Below are 19,198 nucleotides of genomic sequence, written 5' to 3'. Positions count from 1 at the left end.
GTTTTCAGTGGAGAAGTACTGATTATGTCCTTGAAGTTTCCCTCACTGGTTTTAGCTGGTCTGGAGCTCCATTAGGGTTAATGTAACAATGCCTTCATCAATTTGTTAATAACAAGATATAAGTGTAACACAACATAAAAGTAGTAAATAACCTTCATTTAGTATAAAAACCTATCAGTATTGATGTACAGTTGGCATCCTGTCAGGCATTTGAAAATTGATCATTAATCAATAAATTAGTTTGTTTCCAGCTGAAAGTATATTTTAAACTTTCTTGTGAAATAAAAAGCTTGGAGCATATTTGCAATGCTTTGACATTTCGCTCCAAGTCTCTTCAAACTGTAGGTAGTGGACATGCGCAGGATTTAAAATAAAAAGGGGAAGCCCTTCCCTGTTTGTCCAGTGTGAACATCGTAGGCTCAAGTGGTTGAAGAAACTCGGGTTCTTGAACGCACATTGAATACCCGGTGTGTACGAAGTTATGAAGTTGACCAAAGGAAAACTGTTTTAATTGTATGACAATTACCTCTATTGGATCCTTCATTTTCTGGAGTTGAATGAAATTACAGGTAAAAACTAAGAAACTAAAGGATTTAGTACTATTAGCCTTCTTTTGCTATTTGTATTTTCTGATAAATTTTGAAGGTATGTCGGCTTATTTAAACATAGTTTTTCCTGCTTGTGTGTTTGGATGAAGCTCACATTTGCTTTTTTCTTCCCAGTCGTCACGAGTCCACATCACCCGGGCAGTACTCGAGCAGTTCCTCTCTTTTGCCAAGTATCTGGATGGTTTACCTCATGGAGCGCCGCTCCTCAAACAGCTCTGCGACCATGTCCTCTTCAACGCTGCCATCTGGATACACACCCCTGCCAAGGTCTGTTCATAATTGTGTATCCCCTGGAAATGCTTGAGTGTGAACTAACTAACCTGCTCCGAGAGGGACAAATGATGGATCAGGAAGAGGAAAAAAAGGGGAACACTGGACAAAAGGTTTATTTGTGATTGTAGTTTTCATGAGGTGACATGAAAACAAGAAGCACTAAAAGAGAAGAGGACTAACTAAAATCTCACTGGCTCCTGCCCTTCGTAATAAGATGCTAAAAGATTTCCTAGAACAGACATGGGAGCTGGCACATGCTGGAAAAGGCCAGAACACGAAAGAGAGGGAGGGGAACAGATAGAATGACATTTGAAAAACACCTCGGGACAGGAAAGCGCTCAATTCGGAATTTGGACGTGAGCGTTTGTGGCATTCCCGCGGGGCTCATCAGCGCTCTCCCCTCTGATTTTTTTTTTTTTTGTTGTTACCTCTTGTCATCTCCTCTCCAACCCTGTGAGGTGATGCTGGGCGCAGCAGGTTCAGGGCATGTTGGAGCAAGCAGTTGATGTAAACATTAAATAAGAAAAGAAGAATCCAACCCTTCTTTTTTTTTTTTTCAAATTGATCCTATTGTTCGGAGTGACCCGTCTAAATTATTGCCTGAGTATTTTTTTTCTGCCAGCTCAGAAAAAGTCGATGGATTTCTGATAAACACAATGTCGATTGAGCAGGCTTATAATGAGAGCCACGCAAGCATGACAAATGTATTAAACAGAAACACTCCCAGAAAATCTTTTAGGCCTATAATCTCACTTGTGTTCCATTCTGTCTCCCGCTGAGCTGCGTTACTTACTGCTTCTTAAGGCGGTATCATAATTCCCATTATTGGCAGGAACACCCTTAGTCACATTCAAGAATTAATAAAGCACTTATAGAAGAAAATCAACTCTGAAATGCATATCCTTATGTCTAAGGGCTTGAAAAAGTGTTATTTTCTATAAATGTGATGTCGCAGTGCCTGCATGAAAGCCCTCTCCGCCATTTTGGGAGTCAATCTGTGGGATCGTGAATTTTTGTTGTGTTGACTCGACTGTCTGTCTTCCATTTGTGTTGTCGACAAGACAAAAAAAATGGCTGCAAGGTCTGCGACCGACTAGTCTTTTTTTAAACATAACATAACAGAGTGCAGCGGGGCAGTAAGGTTGAGGTCCCAGTGTGCACGTCAAAGCATGGGGTTACATACTATTAAATAGGTTGGTAAAATCAATTAATCAATCTGATTCGATCTAAGCTTATTAGAACAATAATCGATCCATAAAAGTAGGAGATTGCTCTAAAGCATAATGCCAATGTCCGCTAGCTTAATGCTAACGTATAATGGAATTTCCCATAGGACGGCTAATGCTAACGCTTAGTTGACCTAAACATACATTGCTAAATAAACAAATATATTTATAAACTCACAGCCATGAATTTCTAAAGTGTTTTAAGGAAAAAAAATATGGTCTAAAACAGTTTTGCTCATACTATCTTGTACTTTTCTACATACTTTTGAATAAGGTGTAATGCTATTGGGCGATGGCCACCTAGCGGCCAAACTGAAACGCCCTCCAGGAGAGGCAGAACAATTGTTGGAGCTTCTCCGTTTTCATGAGGAATTATCATTATGATAGACTTAAAACCTCAAAAAAGTTAAGTTGGAGATCGGCCATTTAAGACACATAAAATGTGTAACCATAGGCCTAGCTGACACATCTCGCTTTTCCTTTTGTTGTCTCCTTTCTGTGAAAATCAGTAAAATTACAATTTATAAAAAATACATATGTTCCACAATGAAGTTCGGTTTCTATTTAAATTCAATTTGCGATATTAAATTGAGCAAATGGAAACACAACAATTTAGAAAAAAAAACAACCTCACATTTATTGAAAAACAGTTTTGGGGCTTGGAGCAGGTGGTTTTTGAGCTATGTCAAAACTGGCATATTTTGCAAAACTGCAATAGAAACACCCTTTTCAAAATAAACGAGTCACGTGACCAACAAGCTGATACCATGCTGGTAGTAATTGTCTGTCTTGGGCACTACACAGCAGGCGCCACAAAAGGTTCAACAGCTCATCAAAAGTTGAGCGAGTCATGTGGAATTGTTGGATCCACAGCTTGTTTTATCCGTAGCCACTCCCACGTGTAAGGAGCTTGCCACTCCATAGCCTGAATAAGACGCTGACGTCTCCTTTGATAGATGATGATGAGCGTTAGTGATGTGACAGAAACTTGAATGTATCTGCTGTAGATCAAAGTATTGCTTGCATCCATCGCCCCGTTCTTGAATGACTTATCGCGTGGGTTGGTTTGTGTTTGTTTGTATAATTATTATTTAATGCAAACAGTGTCATTATGAAATTATTTTTTTTACATATTTAGAATTTCAATAAAGTTTTTCGCATATGAGTAATAGAAGCATAGCTAATTTTTGACTTCCAAAATGGTGGACATTTGCAGACGTCACAGCAAGGGATCCATAAGGATTTATGGGTATAAATGTAGATATTAATATAAGTATATACTATATAGTAAATGTAATTATATAATGCTGGACTTTTTAGTGCCCTTGGTTTTCAAAAGCAATTCAGACACCATACTCATTACTTTTTTTTTTAAATGGCAAACATGACGTCACTGATTTACCAAAGTAAAAACCTTATAAAAAAACATTTTACAAAGATTATTTATTAATATTATGATCTGATAATGAAAAAGTGGATGTTTTTTAAAAAAAATCAATTAAAACCATTTTTTTTCACATGAAAAACTGTTCAAACGCAGTGGATTGTGGTCTATTTTCATCAACCAGGTGAGCAGAGACTTCTGGGAAATTTCTAGGACACTAGATTTTGGAATTGTAGATTGGGTCAGCTCTACAAAATGGCGAACACACTTTTAGTGTGCTAAGTAGTGAGTAGTAAAAGAATTCTTAATTGTTTTTTCCTGCAACTTTGAACAGGAAAAATATTTTTTTTTATTGTGAAACTCACCAGATAGACCTTTAATGTGAAATCGAACGCAGAGAAGGCCTTTCAAGTCAGAGGAGTGTGCTCTTCAGTCAGGATGAGCTTGATGTGTTCAGGCCGCCGCCCTCTGCTAATTTCATCCGTTTAAAGAGAGCCACCTCGTTAGGGCTGCTCCTTAGCACGGTGGTCACTGTAATGAGCTCAGAGATTTGTGAGCCGGCTCGATTCAGTCCATGTGAGATGAGGAGGATTGTCTAGAGGAATAATAACAAAGGGAGGAAAAACGCAGAAGGACTGGAGGAGCAAATGAGCAATGAGTGCAAACGCTCCTTAAATGTCAGGTACTGGAAGTGGATTCTCAGATGAGGCTGGATGGTAAAACCTCAGAAATCCTTTCTGTTTCTTACGGATCTAGATCCAAACACAGTTGATGCATTTCACTTCTCTGTGCCTCCAGGTTCAGCTGTCCCTCTACACGTACCTGTCGTCGGAGTTCATCGGCACGGCCACCATCTACACCACCATCCGGCGTGTGGGCACAGTCCTGCAGCTGATGCACACGCTCAAGTACTACTACTGGGCTGTAAACCCTCTAGAGTGCAGCGGAATCGGCCCTAAAGGTCTCGGTAAGTTCACAATTGCACATAATTTGCCTCATAATTCTCAGATGAATTATGGAAAGAAGTAGCAGAGGGAAAAAGGAGCAATAAATAGGGGGGGTAAAAAGGGAAAAATGTCATTTTTAAAGCCCTTTAATTTGCAGAACTCGTTATTGTTTTGGAAAAATAGAAGCTTGTCATAGATTTGACAGAAAAAAGACAGTTGAAAAGTGGAGCATGTTTGCTTCTGTCTTACATCAGCTCAGAACACATGAAAGCATCAATTCTTTTTCTGCAGTTTTAAAACAAAAAGTTGATCCTTTTTGCTCTCACTTTTAATAGCAGAATGTAAGCATGTTGCACTATATGCTCATCATTATGTTTCTAAGGTAGACAATGACTGAACATATCGCTCTTCATAAAAGCCGTACTTAAAGGGGCCATACCATGATTTTCTTAAGCCTTTCAGAGTGAACCATATATATAATCATAAATTACCTTTGGAACACTAAAAAAAAAATTATTCATGAAATATTAGGTTTTTTTTCGTGAGTTTTTTCCTACCCGGAAGTAAAACGACTAGATTCCTGAAGCTCCACCTGCCGCTGCGTGTGGCTGCCGCCCATTTCATGCCGTCATCCTAGAGACAATCTTTCTTCATTTCTCCCATGAAAATAAACAATTTCCAAATTTCTTCAAAGATGGATGCACTTACCATATATCTGCCTTTAGTAGCCCTGGCCATTACTTTACAAATACTGTACACTCGCCGTCTGCACGTCAGAGGGAGGCGGGGGCGTGTCTTAAAGGAGCCCTGCGTCTTAAGTAACAAGCACCTGTTTGAGTTGTTGTTGAAGACAGGACACAAGCAAAAAAAAAAATCTTTAATTTTCTTGGTCAGAGTTTCTACATAGCAGCTATAGAAATTTGCCTTTGAGTTGTGGGCGGGACTGTTAGAGTGGAACCTCCTCGTTGCTGAGAGCTCTCTGTTTACATGCTGTCCAGCTAGTTTACAGCCCCTCACACCCCCAACATAACATTACAAAAATGGTGAGTAATATTGCAGCTATCCGGCCGTATAGTTTTGAGCCAGATGCGAGCTCATGTTTAGAAAAATGAGGATGCACATGGTTCTATTCGTCTACAAGTGGATGCATCTGAATGGAGTAGAGGGAGCATGTGTTTTCTAGAGCACAAATACATATTTTTCAAACTGCCTTTTTTCATCTGACTCACAACAAATTCACGCAAATAATCAATAATTTAATTTTAGCTTAATTTTCTTTATATATGTCCTCCATCATCAGAAATTAGTTTTTTTTTTTTTTTATGTTTTTGGGACATTTTTCTGATTTATTGTGTGAAAATATTACATTTTTACTTCCAGATGAGTTCTAGTTCTCCATCTGAAAGGCTTTGAATTTGACATCTTGGGTGCTAACCAGTTAACCCGTCTTTGCTCAGTATTTTTAGCACAACAAACTGCTAAGTCTCCTTCCTATAGGGGGCAGTAATGCAGGAGATGACCGTTGACACAAATAGAGATGGACAAAACAAACCTGTTACCTCTGGTTCCAACAAAATGAAGTCAAATTAGTTGCCATTTTTCTGCAGTTCAGTTAGGGTCTGAACAACGTTAGCAAGCAGTGATTAGTCCAAGAATCTGTCTATCAAATGCTTCAAACGTTTTGACCCCACTTCCTCTTATTGAGTCATCTCATTAGCTAGTTTACAACTTGAATAACTTGTGATAAAGAAAATCTAATCTAAAAAAAAGAAAAAGTTTAGCAAGAACATGTTAAAAAGAGGAACCGGAGCAAGAATGGTTATTCTGACAAACAGAATAACTAAGTAATGGCTCTTTATTTTTCAATAGAAGTCTATGGGATTTTGGCTTTCTGGGACCAGCAAATACTTACTATTTGGAGCGCAAGGGGGGAGGGGATGATCAGTCCAGTTCTCTCTATACTGTCTATGGAGATGACATATACTTTTGTTATTTTTGATTTGCTCCTTACAGATGAGCTCATAAAGTCATTGCAGAAATAAAGCTAGGCACATTCCAAAGAGGTAAAAGATGTAGATACCTCACACTGTTTGAGAGTAAACAGTCTTTTTTCAGGTTTGGCACTCCAAATTGTTTTTTTATGAAACAAATTTGTTAGAATGTTTGTACAAAATTTTGCCCAGACATAATTTTGCGTTTCTGTGAGGCCCAGATCTTCAAACCAGCAAGAGTGGATGTTTTAAAGATCAAATTCCGAACTGGAGTGAGTTTTTTTTTCCACTTTCCATCACCCCTGGGAACATGTCGGAGTCCGTGTTAACACGGCTGCCGAAGGCACACGGTGGCGCATCAGAAGGTCAGAGCACGCTCTCACTTAAATCAACCTCTCCTCTGCCCTGGACCCTCCGCTGATTTTTGAGTATGCTTGTCCTGTTGCCATAGTAACAGACCACCGTGATGGGCAGATCCGAGGGAGCTTTAGGAATTTCTAATCAAGCGGCTGTCTGCTTCCTTTTCTGTTTGGCGATATTGCTGTTCGACTGCTGGGATTAGACCAAATGAAGGAGCACTGATAACTTTGCGGTAACAATTAGCCGGAGACAGCTTTTACGTGGAAAAGCTGCTAGATGCGGTTTGACATGTCTGTGCACTTGACTGTACTGTACGACTGTGATATGCTCTGATTTGCATAGTAATAGGAAACTGTTTTGATCACACCGAGGGCTTTGTGGATTAAAATAGGCGTCATCTGTGTGTCAGTCTGAGGGAATGAGGTTGAATCCAAGTTTGACAGATGCACTTTGAATTCAAATGTTTTTTTTTTTTTTTTTACAGCTCCAGCTCTGTATGTGTTTAAAAAGCAATATTCATATTTTTCTGTTTGCATGCATTTTTACAAATCATTTCGTTTTTGTGTTTAAATGGAAATTGCTCTCAGAAGCACAAAAAAAGGGTGGTGGTACTGCGTAGTGGAGAAGGGGGCGCATCCACTAATTTAAGACCTCGGGTCTTTTATTTTTGCATTGCTTTCAAATTCTGCTGCAGAGATATAATTAAATGAAAGCGGTAATTAAATTCCTTTCCAGTTTGCTGAAAGAGAAAGTGGCGAAAACAGTTCATTATGAAAGGGAAGACTTATTTATTCAGATGAGCTTTTTGTTCGGTAGTTGAGCAAGTTTTTTTTCTTTTATTAACATTGTCTGCTTTTATTAGAGGTAAAAATAACAAAACCTTATTTAGTTATTTTTTTCTCTTTCTGTAGATCTCCTGAATATTCTACAATTCTTCTTCTAAAACCTCGTCAACAGTGAAATGAATGATTTGCGAATAAGTGAGACCTTGTTTTTACGTTTATTTTTCTCATTAGTTGTCACACACTTACAAATTTTTTCTCCACATTTGACCCATCCCCCAGGGGAGCAGAGAGCTGGAAACACCTGCGCTTGGGAACCATTTGGTGGTTAAACCCCCCAATCCAACCCTTTTATGTTGAGTGTCAATTTTTAGTCCCATATTTAGTCTTTGGTAAGACTGGGCTTGAACTCTCAAACTCCAATTTTATGCTGGCCGCTCTACCACAGGGCCACTGAGTTGAATCACTATAATAAAATCTAAGAATATTTATTATTTTTTTTGTAAAAAAATATGTTGAATCTGAAGTTTAGATCCACAAAACGAGTCAGGTGGTTTCTTCACTATTACATCATCTCTACTTTTGAGAGCTCAGGAGACCAGCTGTTGTTTTTCAGAGTAAAAAGCCTTTCCTGTTGTTTCCTAAAGAAGGCTTCTTCTTCTCCAAACACCCGACATGTCATGATGCGTGTTCGCTTTTGTTGCTGCAATACCGCGATGAAACGGCGCTGCTGTTTTTTCTTTCTTTTCCTCGAGGACAAACGCGTTGTTGTCGATGTGTACTGGGATTATTTATAGCTTCCACTTGTGGATGATGCGTTTGAGGGACGCTGAGAACTGGGGATGATGATATCCCAGCTTGTGTGTTTGGTCAGAAATTGAAGCGCTCTGGAAACCGTCGGGCCCCTCGTGGCTTCACTTTTCTCGCTAAAACATCTCATCAGATGTTGCAATTTATTGCAACGTGTCATTTTTGAAGCACTTCCTCCTTTTTTGTCAATAACACGTGAATTTTATATAAAACCGGCGTGATATTCAAGAAACTTTTTAAAAAAGAGTTACAGACTTGCATCTGAGCGGCACCTTAGAGAATCCAGTCGTGTTTAACTCCTCAGTGGATGGGACTTTGGTCACATGACTTCCCCGTAACTGTGATGGATGACCACTGTCACTGTTCCTGCAACATGTCGCAGCCTGACAGATGAGATGATGGGGCGCAAAGGCCTTATTCAGTGTCATGTTTCTGCTTCGCGAGGCGCAGGTGAATTGAATGAAACGCTCGTGTCATTCAAGGCCATCAGAGCGTGATGAAGTAATGCCTCATCTTCCTCCCCTCTCTTTCAGACTTTTATGTTTCTTTTATTTTTTTATTTTTCTTGTTGACTTGCTAAGTAGCTGTAAGGAGGACGTGGCTTTTGATTCTAAAATAAAGCATTTAAGTGTGATAAAGCAGAGTCTATTTCCTATTTTCTGACAGTCTGAACTGCAGCGCTGCATCTCCATTTTTACACACGTTTTTACCGCTTATTGCCACAATGACCATTTTTTGGAGTATTGTACATCTCACTCCTCTCCATCATGTTGCTGAACTATAAACTTTTGCTGTGAAGTATAGCTAAACTTGATTGCTCGCTTTGGCATTTTGACTGAAGCTCCACCCACCCTCATCTTCACCCATTCTTTTATGAGCCCGCCCACAATCACCTATAGGTAAAAAGATTGGCTAAAATTATCCACGGAAATCAACGTTTTTATACCATACCGGTAGTTCCATATGCGTCGTGCGGATACCAACTTGGCACAGAGATTCGGTACCTATCTCTTGTTAAAACTGAGTTGTACTTGTGTTGCTGAGCTCTATAACAACAACCATGAGACTAATAAGTGAACAACAAGATGGTTCTCGCAAGATCTTGATGTTTTGGTGCAGAATAGAGCTACTAAAAGAGGCTTTGCGTGGTTTGCTGCCACCTAGTGTTCAGGGGTTTCAGTGAAACACAAAAGTAAAAAGCTAAACTACAAGTTTACTTGTAAAGAATTAATTAAAAATTGCCTCGGCAGCATTTGAAATCGCTACCAGTATTGCTAAATAAAATATTGTGATATATTAGTTTTTCTTACACCCTTATGAAAGACGCATGCTGGGACCCAGAACCTTTTCCCTGTAAAGACGGAAGTACAAATTCATGAAAGTTTAACCTTCAAACCCTCTTTAACATCATCAATTTAGAAAAAAAGTGAGAAATAAGTAAAAAAAAATCTTCTGTGGAACGAGCCGGCATCATCATTACAGCAGAAAGGCTCTCGCAGCTCTTATATCATGACCGCTCTGAGCTGAATCAATGCATCTTCAAGTCCATGTCATACCACGTTCCATTAGAGTTCTTTTGGCAGCACTTTGAGGCTGATTCATGACAGCTTGTAATCTTTAAGGATATCTGACATACAAATGAATCTCTGTGGTAAAAATGATCGAAAGCCACGGACATCAATCCTAATGCAGAGGCGGGGTTGAAGCGGTTGAATCTTCTTGTTGCCGACTGCGGAAGCCCTACGCCGAGGCTTAATGCACCTCGGATGAGGAGGAACTAAACGTTAGCTGTCACGGATGTCAAGGACGTGTGCGGCTGACGTTCATAACTGCAGTCCTGTGATGGGGGGTGGAAAGCTCTAGAACGAGCAGAGTGGCTTCTACAGGGCGTCAGATGCTTTTGTGTTTCTTTTTTTCTCCTCGATTGTTTCTTATCGCGGCCCTCCACAGCAAACAATCCTTTGAGTGCCAGAGCTTTCGAGTAAACACAGTGGATTAGTGAAGCTGTTTGGTTTGAATCAGCCTCCCCATCAATCACACTTTTTGCAAATGACTCCGCCTCTGCTGTAATAAGTTAGATTAGTGGAGACATAAAATATCCAGATCGCCATAGTGTCGCAGAAGTTAATAAGATTGATTTGCACTTTTGAACTTGAGTGACTGGAGTTTTTTTCTGCTTTCCAGGAATCAGATAAAGCATTTTTCCCTTTAATCCTACAAACCCATTCACACCATATTTGATACATACATTTCTGAGACCCCTATCTCATAACGTAATCAAATATTTCCTTAGAAACCCAGTGTATATAAATTGGTCTGTTTTCTGCCCTGTAGTTCATTATCATTCCACTAGAGGCAGTAAAAGGGCTTTTTTCTGCTTGGCCAATCCAAATTGATCTCCTATCCCTACAGCTTCTCCCTACCCACTACATTTAGCCCCAAGAAGAGAGTTATGGAAAAATGTAACTTCATATGGACGTTACTACCACTCGATGATGTCGTCAATAGAGACTGCCATACACGCTAGCATGCTCGAAAAATACATATAAACATTAGTTTAATAACTAGAAAGTTATGCAAAAACAAAAAGTCTTTACTTAAATTTAAATGTAAGCTTTATGCTTCAGAGCACACCCTCACACCCCATCAGCCGAGGAATACAGTCTTAAGTTGCTATGGCTCCTCCTTAAAAAACAAGTTTGGATATCGCTAAAGCTCCAAATGCCCCCACAATTTAAGAAATAGGGAGGAGTCCTGGGGTAGGTAACTAATTCACATTTCAAAATGGCTGCTTCCATGGAATCTCAAAAATACTTTTTGGTGGGAAAACTCTCTCTCAAACTCATGGCAGGTTTAACAATCTGTTGTTATTTTTCTCAAGCCAACTTGCAGTAGGTGTGGATTTTCATGTACTGTATGATGTTCTGTATGTGAAGTAGGGCTGCCACAAACAATTATTTTAATAATCACCAATTCATTTTTTTTCAATTTGTCGACTAATTGAGTCTTAACTATCATTAGCTTTAAACTTGAAATGTTTAAACTATATGTTAACTAAAAATAAAGACAAGAAAAAGACAGCTGTCTGTTTGTGCTAATGTTAGCTTAGCTTTCCTAAGCAAAGATCTCTCTTCAGCGTTACCATACTCAGTAACAATGTGCTTCCTCTTCACGTGCTCATCGAACACTTTTTTTCTTTTATTTTTTTATGTTTCCCACACTTTCAAGCTCCTTTAACGTGTTATCATACCCGAGCCTTCTTCCTGTGACATCACTACTGATTGGATTAGCACTACTGATCGCACGTGTGTCAAAGAGAATGGCAGACCTGGCGTTAGAAAGCGCACACCGCAGTTTTGAGATAAAAACAAGGAAAAACAAACAAAAAAAAAACGACTATTTTAATAGTCAACATGGACTAATTGTCTAATTGACTAATCATGGCGGCCCTAATGTTCAGTATTTGTTAATAAAGTTTATTCAAAAAAGACTACTGGTGGGAAAAGTTTAGCTAATTTAGCTAAGTATGGTCAGAATAGCTCATCTATTATTATTTGTGTTTTTTTTGACTACTTCATGTATTGAAAAAATGCACAATGTGTTGATAATTAATTCTTTATATACAATTACAGCATATTCAAAATGTGGGTTTCAAATTTGAGACAGTTGGTAATTAAGGTATTTTTTTTCTGAACACTCAATATTTTGCATCGTAAGCTAACATTGTCAAAAACTTACCAAATCACTCAAAGTATCAAAATTCAGTGTATTTACTTCTCATTGAAAATATTATTACAAAATATATTTTTGTAAATTTCTCCAAAAGTTTTGAAAAACATTTTAATTCAAAAACAGAAAAAAATGAATTTTCTGTTAAGTCTTTGATGTAGTGGGCTTCACAGGGTTAAGGTTTGGATTTGTAAATTACTTTCTGTTTATCTGTGTCTCTGTTTAGATGGGCCAAGGCCGTCCCAGAAGGAGATCATCTCACTGCGAGCCTTTATGCTTCTTTTTCTCAAACAGCTAATACTAAAGGTAAAGAGAGAAATTGATTATCTTCATTACGCGCTTCAAGCTGCGAAAAATCAATTTGTCCTCAATTGTTTGTCCTCTGTTGAACCTCTGCTTTCATTTAGTGCAAAAAAAATCACAATTTATAACAGATACCTGAACTTAAGTGCTGCAGCTTTTCTTCACGCTGGAATTGATTTGTTGCTTTGTTAATAACAAGAAAAAAATGCAGAAACTTGTGATTCCTGTAATGAGAATCCGTGTTTTATTTATTTTTTGTGTTTCCAGGACCGAGGCGTGAAGGAGGATGAGCTGCAGAGCATCCTCAACTATCTACTCACCATGCATGAGGTAAATGCCTGTTTACGTTTGGAAGTCGGCAGGGGAGGGAGGGCTAAAAGAGGAGGGGAAGGAGACGCCGGGCGTGTTCGAGTGGAGCCGCCAGGAGAAAAAATGTGCATTATAATCTGTGGGCTGGAGTTATGGTCCACTTAAACGAGTGAGGGTGTGAGTCAGCTTTGACTCTGTGACAGCATGAAAAATGCTGCAACAATAGACCGAACAGAATGTACTCCTCTGTAACAATTATATCTATTCTTGCTCCGAAATGCCACCTGCTCCTTCCTCATCCACCCCAGCAACTTTCCCTTTTTCCTCTTTCGCCTTTCATTCTTCTGTCTCGCCAGGCTTCCTCCTCCTCCTCCTCCTCCTGTTTTCAACTTTGCTTTCTGCTTCTTTTGTAGGATGAGAATATCCACGATGTGCTCCAGCTGTTAGTGGCTCTTATGTCTGAACATCCAGCGTCCATGATCCCTGCTTTTGACCAGAGAAATGGCATAAGGTGAGAGCTGCCCACTCATGCATGCTCACATAAAAGGATGTGTAGCAGTGAGGCACATTTATGCTCCTGGACTCATTTAATTCTCACATATCTGCAGGCAAATTTATTTATTTTTGTGCCAACACAATGTTAAAAACACAGAAATTTTGTCTAATTAGGTTTTTTTTTGTTTCTTTTACTGAGAATCGGAATTTAATAATTAAAATACATGTTTTTAATTTGAAAAAAAAAACGCTAAAAATAAAGTTATTATACATTTCTTCATGGATTTTGCATCATTTCCATGTTGACAAGTTAAATTATTTTTCAAAGACAGCTTTAGCCCAACTGTACTTGTTTTTATGCCAACGTGTATCGCTGTTAGATGTCTCTTTGGTTTCCGTGGTAACTCTTCTGTTGCTAGAGGGCTACTTGCCAACTGCATCACGATGTCTCTTTTTTTTTAACTCCCCTCTTCTTGAAAGACGAAAGCTTCTCTCAGATGGTCAAATAATCCTCATATTGAGAGTATTTAATGGTCACAGATAAGAAATAAAAACACCCTGTTTACTATTTAGTTTTACTTTTGCCTCCGTCACTAATGATCTAATTTATGTTTATGTTGTATTTGTCAGAGTGATCTGTAAGCTTCTGGCCTCCAAGAGTGAAAGTATTCGGGTTCAGGCGCTCAAAGTTCTGGGTTACTTCCTGAAGCACCTGGGGCACAAGTAAGTTTCAGTCTTGTTTCTGTTGTGTCCTCTTTTATTTAAAAAAAATAAAGCAAAAACATTAGTAAAAATAGAAAGAATGCAAACTTCTTCGAGAAGGTCAGGTGGAAAGTGAAAATATTGATGAGCAGCAAGGAATGCTGGGGGAGTTTTGCACACAATGTGACACACTTACATCTTTCTGCACAACATGAGCACAAAGCAGCCGGCCTGCACAGTCACTCCCCAAACCTCTTTATATTTGCTTCAATAAGATATCATGCAGAAAAGCCTCCTTCAGTAAACCAAAAATAAAGCAGTTAATGTTTGGGCAGGGATTAAGAATCTAAACACTAATTTGGAATTAAGCTTCACTATAAAAATAATTCATAAAAGTTCAAGAGTCATTGAATTATTATCTTGTAAACCATTTGTTTTGGAGAACTTATGCTCATTTTTGGATATTTTTCTTTTATTTATTTTATGTTAACTTTCAAAAGTACACAAAACATCTTACTAAATTCAAGTACGAAAAAATAATTTTAATGTTTCTATATAGGAATTCCTTTTTATTTATGAAAATTCATGCTTTGTTCAATTTAAAAGACTAGTAATGTCAGAATATTTTTCCATATCTAAACAAAATGGAAATTAGAAATATTTTCAGGCATTTATTGTATTGTAAAAATGTTAAATCCAATTAAATAATTGACTTCTTAGAAGTAAGAATTACTAAAACACCTTAAACTGTTAAATCAGAAGCTATTTCTTAAATCTAAAAATACACTTTAGTACCAAATAAACACATAAACACATTTATACATATATATAATATATACATGATGCTTTTTTTATGTTACTAAGTCACAATTCCAAGTCATAGATAATTAATTTTCTTGTATTCAAAAAATGTATAAAACGGCTATTAATATTTTTTATGGCTTTATATGGATTGGTTATGCGTCTAATATTTTACTGATACTTAGTTTGTATATTATTTTTACATGACTAGTACACATATTAATATTTAAATCCTTTTTTGAAGGAAATTTCTTATCAAAACTTAGTGGAACTTTGTGAAAACTGGTTGCACAATGGCATAAAAAAAATAAAAAAAAAACTCAAAAACACTGAATAATACCATTCAGAGGATAGAATATAGTGCTGGTTTAAAGTTTTTGCTTCTTTAGAGATTTTATTACGTTTCTTCAACAATCAAAATGTTCCTCAATGCCATGGGATTTATTTGGATTGTTTTTAGTTGCAACTTTTTGTGATAAATTAGGTTAATTTTTTTTTCTGTCATTTTGTCGTTTTTTTTTTTTTTTGGCATATTACTTCAGTAAGTTAAATTACTTGGAAAACTGATTTTGTGTATCTTATTGTTCCTCGCACTGCTGCAACCAACACCTGCAAATCTTTAAAATACTAAATACAACATATTCATATAAATATATTTGATCCATTATATAAACAGATGTATTTTTCCAGTAATTACAATGATTTTCACTGGTTTCTTACAAACATCTTTTAGCATATTTTGAATACTAAAATATGTGAGATATGATATTAGTCTGTGTTCCCTACAAAACAATGTAAAAAATATTCAGAAAGATTTTTATAAAATTGTAAAACAGTGTTTTGTTTAAAAACTGAGTGTTTTTTTATGTAAAATTGTCAAAACACACACACATATATATGTGTGTGTGTGATTATGATATATAGTGATTATTTTAAAAACAGTGGGATTTAAAATATAAAAAGCAATGCAAGTCGAAATGTTCAAAATCTGCCGGTAAATCAAAGCCTTTCTGGTTTCTGCACCAGTTTTGCACACGTTTCTTCCCTTTTTCTCTGGCAATGCTGTGTTGTGTCAACTGCCAATTTTAGAGCGCCATCTGGTTAGTAACAATCAATGTCACCGTTAACTGTCAAAAAAGGAAAAACAAGAAAAGGAAAAAGGAGTCGTTATTAAATGTTTGTTTCCATGCAGGAGGAAAGTGGAGATCATGCACACACACAGCCTCTTCACGCTGCTGGGAGAGAGGCTGATGATGCACACCAACACCGTTTCTGTCACCACTTACAACACTCTGTATGAGGTAAGTGACTGTTACGCCGCGGCTCATTCACACCGCACTGGCATGCACACCTTCTCATCTTCCGTCTGCACAGATCCTGACGGAGCAGGTCTGCACCCAGGTGGTTCACAAACCTCATCCTGAGCCCGACTCCACTGTGAAAATCCAGAACCCCAGTAAGTATCAAGTCCTCCAGCCTAATCCGCTGCCCGGATGTGCTGCTTTACTCTTCTTCTCCCTCAACCTGAGCTCCATTAAGCCCTCTCCTTCCTGCCTCTCAGTGATTTTGAAGGTAGTGGCCACCCTGCTGAAGAACTCCTCTCCCAGCGCGGAGCTAATGGAAGTCAGGAGACTCTTCCTCACCGACATGATAAAACTCTTCAGTAACAGCCGTGAAAACCGACGGTAGGAGCACAAAAACTCCCATTTTCATCCCCATTTGGCTTCACATAGTGACTATTACACTTTGAGATGATGGCCGTGCTGCAACTCTGATTGTCTGCTGGTGTGTTTGCATCAGCTGTTTGCTGCAGTGCTCGGTGTGGCAGGACTGGATGTTCTCCCTCGGTTACATCAACCCCAAGAACCCAGAGGAGCAGAAAATAACCGAGATGGTGTACAACATCTTTAGGATCCTCCTGTATCATGCCATCAAATATGAATGGGGAGGATGGAGGGTCTGGGTCGACACCTTGTCCATCGCACATTCAAAGGTGAGTTTAAGCCAGCTACCAACACACCGCCCTCGGAAATGTACATTCAAGCGTACGCTTCCAATGAAGTCTTCGTGAATGCACGTTAACACGTGTAGCTGCAAATTTTCACAACCATTTTCAGTCTCTACGTGCAAATCGTGGGGCCATTAAAGGCACATTGGCAGATAAGGGACTCAGATTTGGTGGTGACTCAGAGTGTAGCTGATTAATCTGGTGAACCCAGAACAACCAAGGACTCTCTCCTGACATGATGTTAATCCATGTCCACCATTGAAAGGAATTATTTCTGTTTTGTGCCAAAAATCATCACATTTCATACCAAGCCTCTTCCAACTGTAAAGAGTATAAAAAGAAGAAGCCCATCCCTGCTTGTCCAGTGTGAACACCATGGGTGCCTTCCTGAATGCACCTCAAATGCCAAGTGTGTACGCATTTTGAAACGTATGCAGCCGGATGCGGGTCGACCTGTATTGGTGATCAGGATTTATGGGTTATTCGGACCCGGTCGTAGCTGCTGCATCTTAACGTCTGGTTCACACCGGACGCAGAAGCGCTGCCGAGCGAAGGCCGCTTCCATTTGGCGCCCTTGTTAACCTATGGTATTCACACCAAACACGAAATTCCGTGGCCAACTCGCGCTGCGCAGTAATCGTTTTAGCGTCTGGTCTATTTTTGCACAAATGTTTGATATGTAATTGTCTGTAGGACACTCTGCCTAGTTTTCTAGACTCTAACCATGCGCTGTGTCTCACTCACTAACTTAGCCTTCTGCATATGTATGTTTGCTACGAGCTGTTGTCCACAGAAAAAAACGAGCGAACATTTTTACTTCATGAGTTCATAGAGTGCGACCTTGACATTTTGTTTGGGTTACCTGTCCCGTACAAATTGCCTGTTTTTCGCCCGTATCCATCCTTAAGAGCAGTTGTGACCAAGGCCTAGACTATACTTCAAAGTGATTTTTACTCGCTCGAACCGTGTTGGTCACAAAGCCATCGGAACAGAATTGGCCCAATCGCTGGGAAATGTGACACAAGCTGATGACATCATCCACAACTGGATTTTTAGATACATTTCCCCTTTTTTCTCACAACAGTATAGAGACTCTTTGGTTCCGTCTTTAATAGTACCTATAATAACATATTTGTGAATGAGGAAAGCCTCAGATCATTGGGCACTTGTGATCTCACTACTAACCGTATTCCATCCTCTGACTCAGGTGACTTACGAAGCGCACAAGGAGTATTTGGCTAAGATGTATGAAGAGTACCAGCGCCAGGAGGAGGAAAACATGAAGAAGGGAAAGAAAGGCTCCGTCTCCACAATCTCCGGCCTCTCTGCGACGCCTGCCCCCGTCGTCAACGGCAACCTGGAAATTGACGACAACTCCCAAACGCAGACACCTGAGAGCGAGGCGGAGTACAGTGAAGGAGCCGTGGGCGACTCCCGCAACCTCCTCGCTGACGGTGCTGTGAAGAGACCCAACGGAGAGGCTTTGACGCCGGGGGATCAAGGCGCCGGTCCAGGAGTCAGAGTGGAGGTTCACGACCTCCTGGTGGACATCAAGGCTGAGAAGGTAGAGGCTACTGAGGTGAAGTTAGACGACCTGGACCTGTCTCCAGAGGGACTCAGTGGAGGAGTTGGCAGCGGGGGAGGCGTGGGGATGGAAAACGGACCTCTGGTGGAGGTGGACTCCCTCCTGGACAGTGCCTATTGCTCCGTGGTTCAGAACCTCAACGGGAATTTGGCGTCCAAAGACGACACGTCGGGTTCGGGCGTTGGAATAGGAACAAACCTGGGTCTTTCGGGAGTGAGCCTGGAGGATGATGGGAACATGGGTCCTCTCATCACACTAGCTGATGAGAAAGACAGTGTTCCAAGCAACAATGGATTTCTCTTCAGTAAGGTAGGCAGACTGAAAGCAGATGTTGGTGCTGTGGTTTTGTGATTTGCTGCTATCTCAAATCCTGTTGTTTGCATCCCTCTCAGGTCGACGAGAAGTTACTTCCAGCTCTCGCAGCCACAGACCCCCTCGTACTACCAAGTCCAGACCAGCCACCCCCCTCCAGCACGGCACCCCCTCACTCCACCACCAGCGCCAGCGATGACCTCAGCCTGCTAGCACACATGACCAGCTGCGGCTCCGACTTAACGCAGACGCAGAGCCTCTCCTCGGGCAAACTTCCTGAAGACGGGCCCTTCAAGATCCAGAGCCCTCTGGCCGACATCAGTTCAATCGCAGAAGCCGAGAGCCAAAATCAGATGAAGGCAGCGTCCAGATCCGATTTTCCAGACGGAGAAGGCACGGCTGCGATGGAGGGGGAGTGTTCGGGGCTCAAGACCGGAGGGGACACGGTCAGCACCACCTCCGATACGGAGAGGTCAGATGACGGAAAAGACAAGGATATAAAGAAAATCCAAACCACAGCAACTACTCAGGTGTGCTTAAAATTGTAATATTGGATAAAATTCACAAATGCAG

At 39.8% G+C, this 19,198-nt stretch overlaps 1 protein-coding gene across 13 annotated transcripts in view; it reads left to right on the top strand.

The window, feature by feature from the left end:
* The window catches only part of nbeaa (neurobeachin a), a 108,785-nt gene that overhangs the window by 59,091 nt on the left and 30,496 nt on the right, over positions 1-19,198 (top strand). For all 13 annotated transcript variants that reach the window (XM_024261998.2, XM_024262035.2, XM_024262005.2 and 10 more), the window contains exons 12-23: positions 723-875; positions 4,290-4,458; positions 12,337-12,416; positions 12,681-12,743; positions 13,136-13,233; positions 13,848-13,940; positions 15,913-16,021; positions 16,095-16,176; positions 16,282-16,405; positions 16,521-16,713; positions 17,936-18,622; positions 18,706-19,155. In XM_024261998.2, the coding sequence (XP_024117766.1) occupies positions 723-875; positions 4,290-4,458; positions 12,337-12,416; positions 12,681-12,743; positions 13,136-13,233; positions 13,848-13,940; positions 15,913-16,021; positions 16,095-16,176; positions 16,282-16,405; positions 16,521-16,713; positions 17,936-18,622; positions 18,706-19,155 (2,301 nt within the window). The remainder of the gene's footprint in view (positions 1-722; positions 876-4,289; positions 4,459-12,336; positions 12,417-12,680; positions 12,744-13,135; positions 13,234-13,847; positions 13,941-15,912; positions 16,022-16,094; positions 16,177-16,281; positions 16,406-16,520; positions 16,714-17,935; positions 18,623-18,705; positions 19,156-19,198) is intronic.

The sequence above is a fragment of the Oryzias melastigma genome, linkage group LG14, assembly GCF_002922805.2.
Source record: "Oryzias melastigma strain HK-1 linkage group LG14, ASM292280v2, whole genome shotgun sequence".
In the NCBI taxonomy this organism is placed as follows: domain Eukaryota; kingdom Metazoa; phylum Chordata; class Actinopteri; order Beloniformes; family Adrianichthyidae; genus Oryzias; species Oryzias melastigma.
Note: the sequence above shows the minus strand (reverse complement) of the source record. Positions and strands in the feature narration are given on the sequence as shown.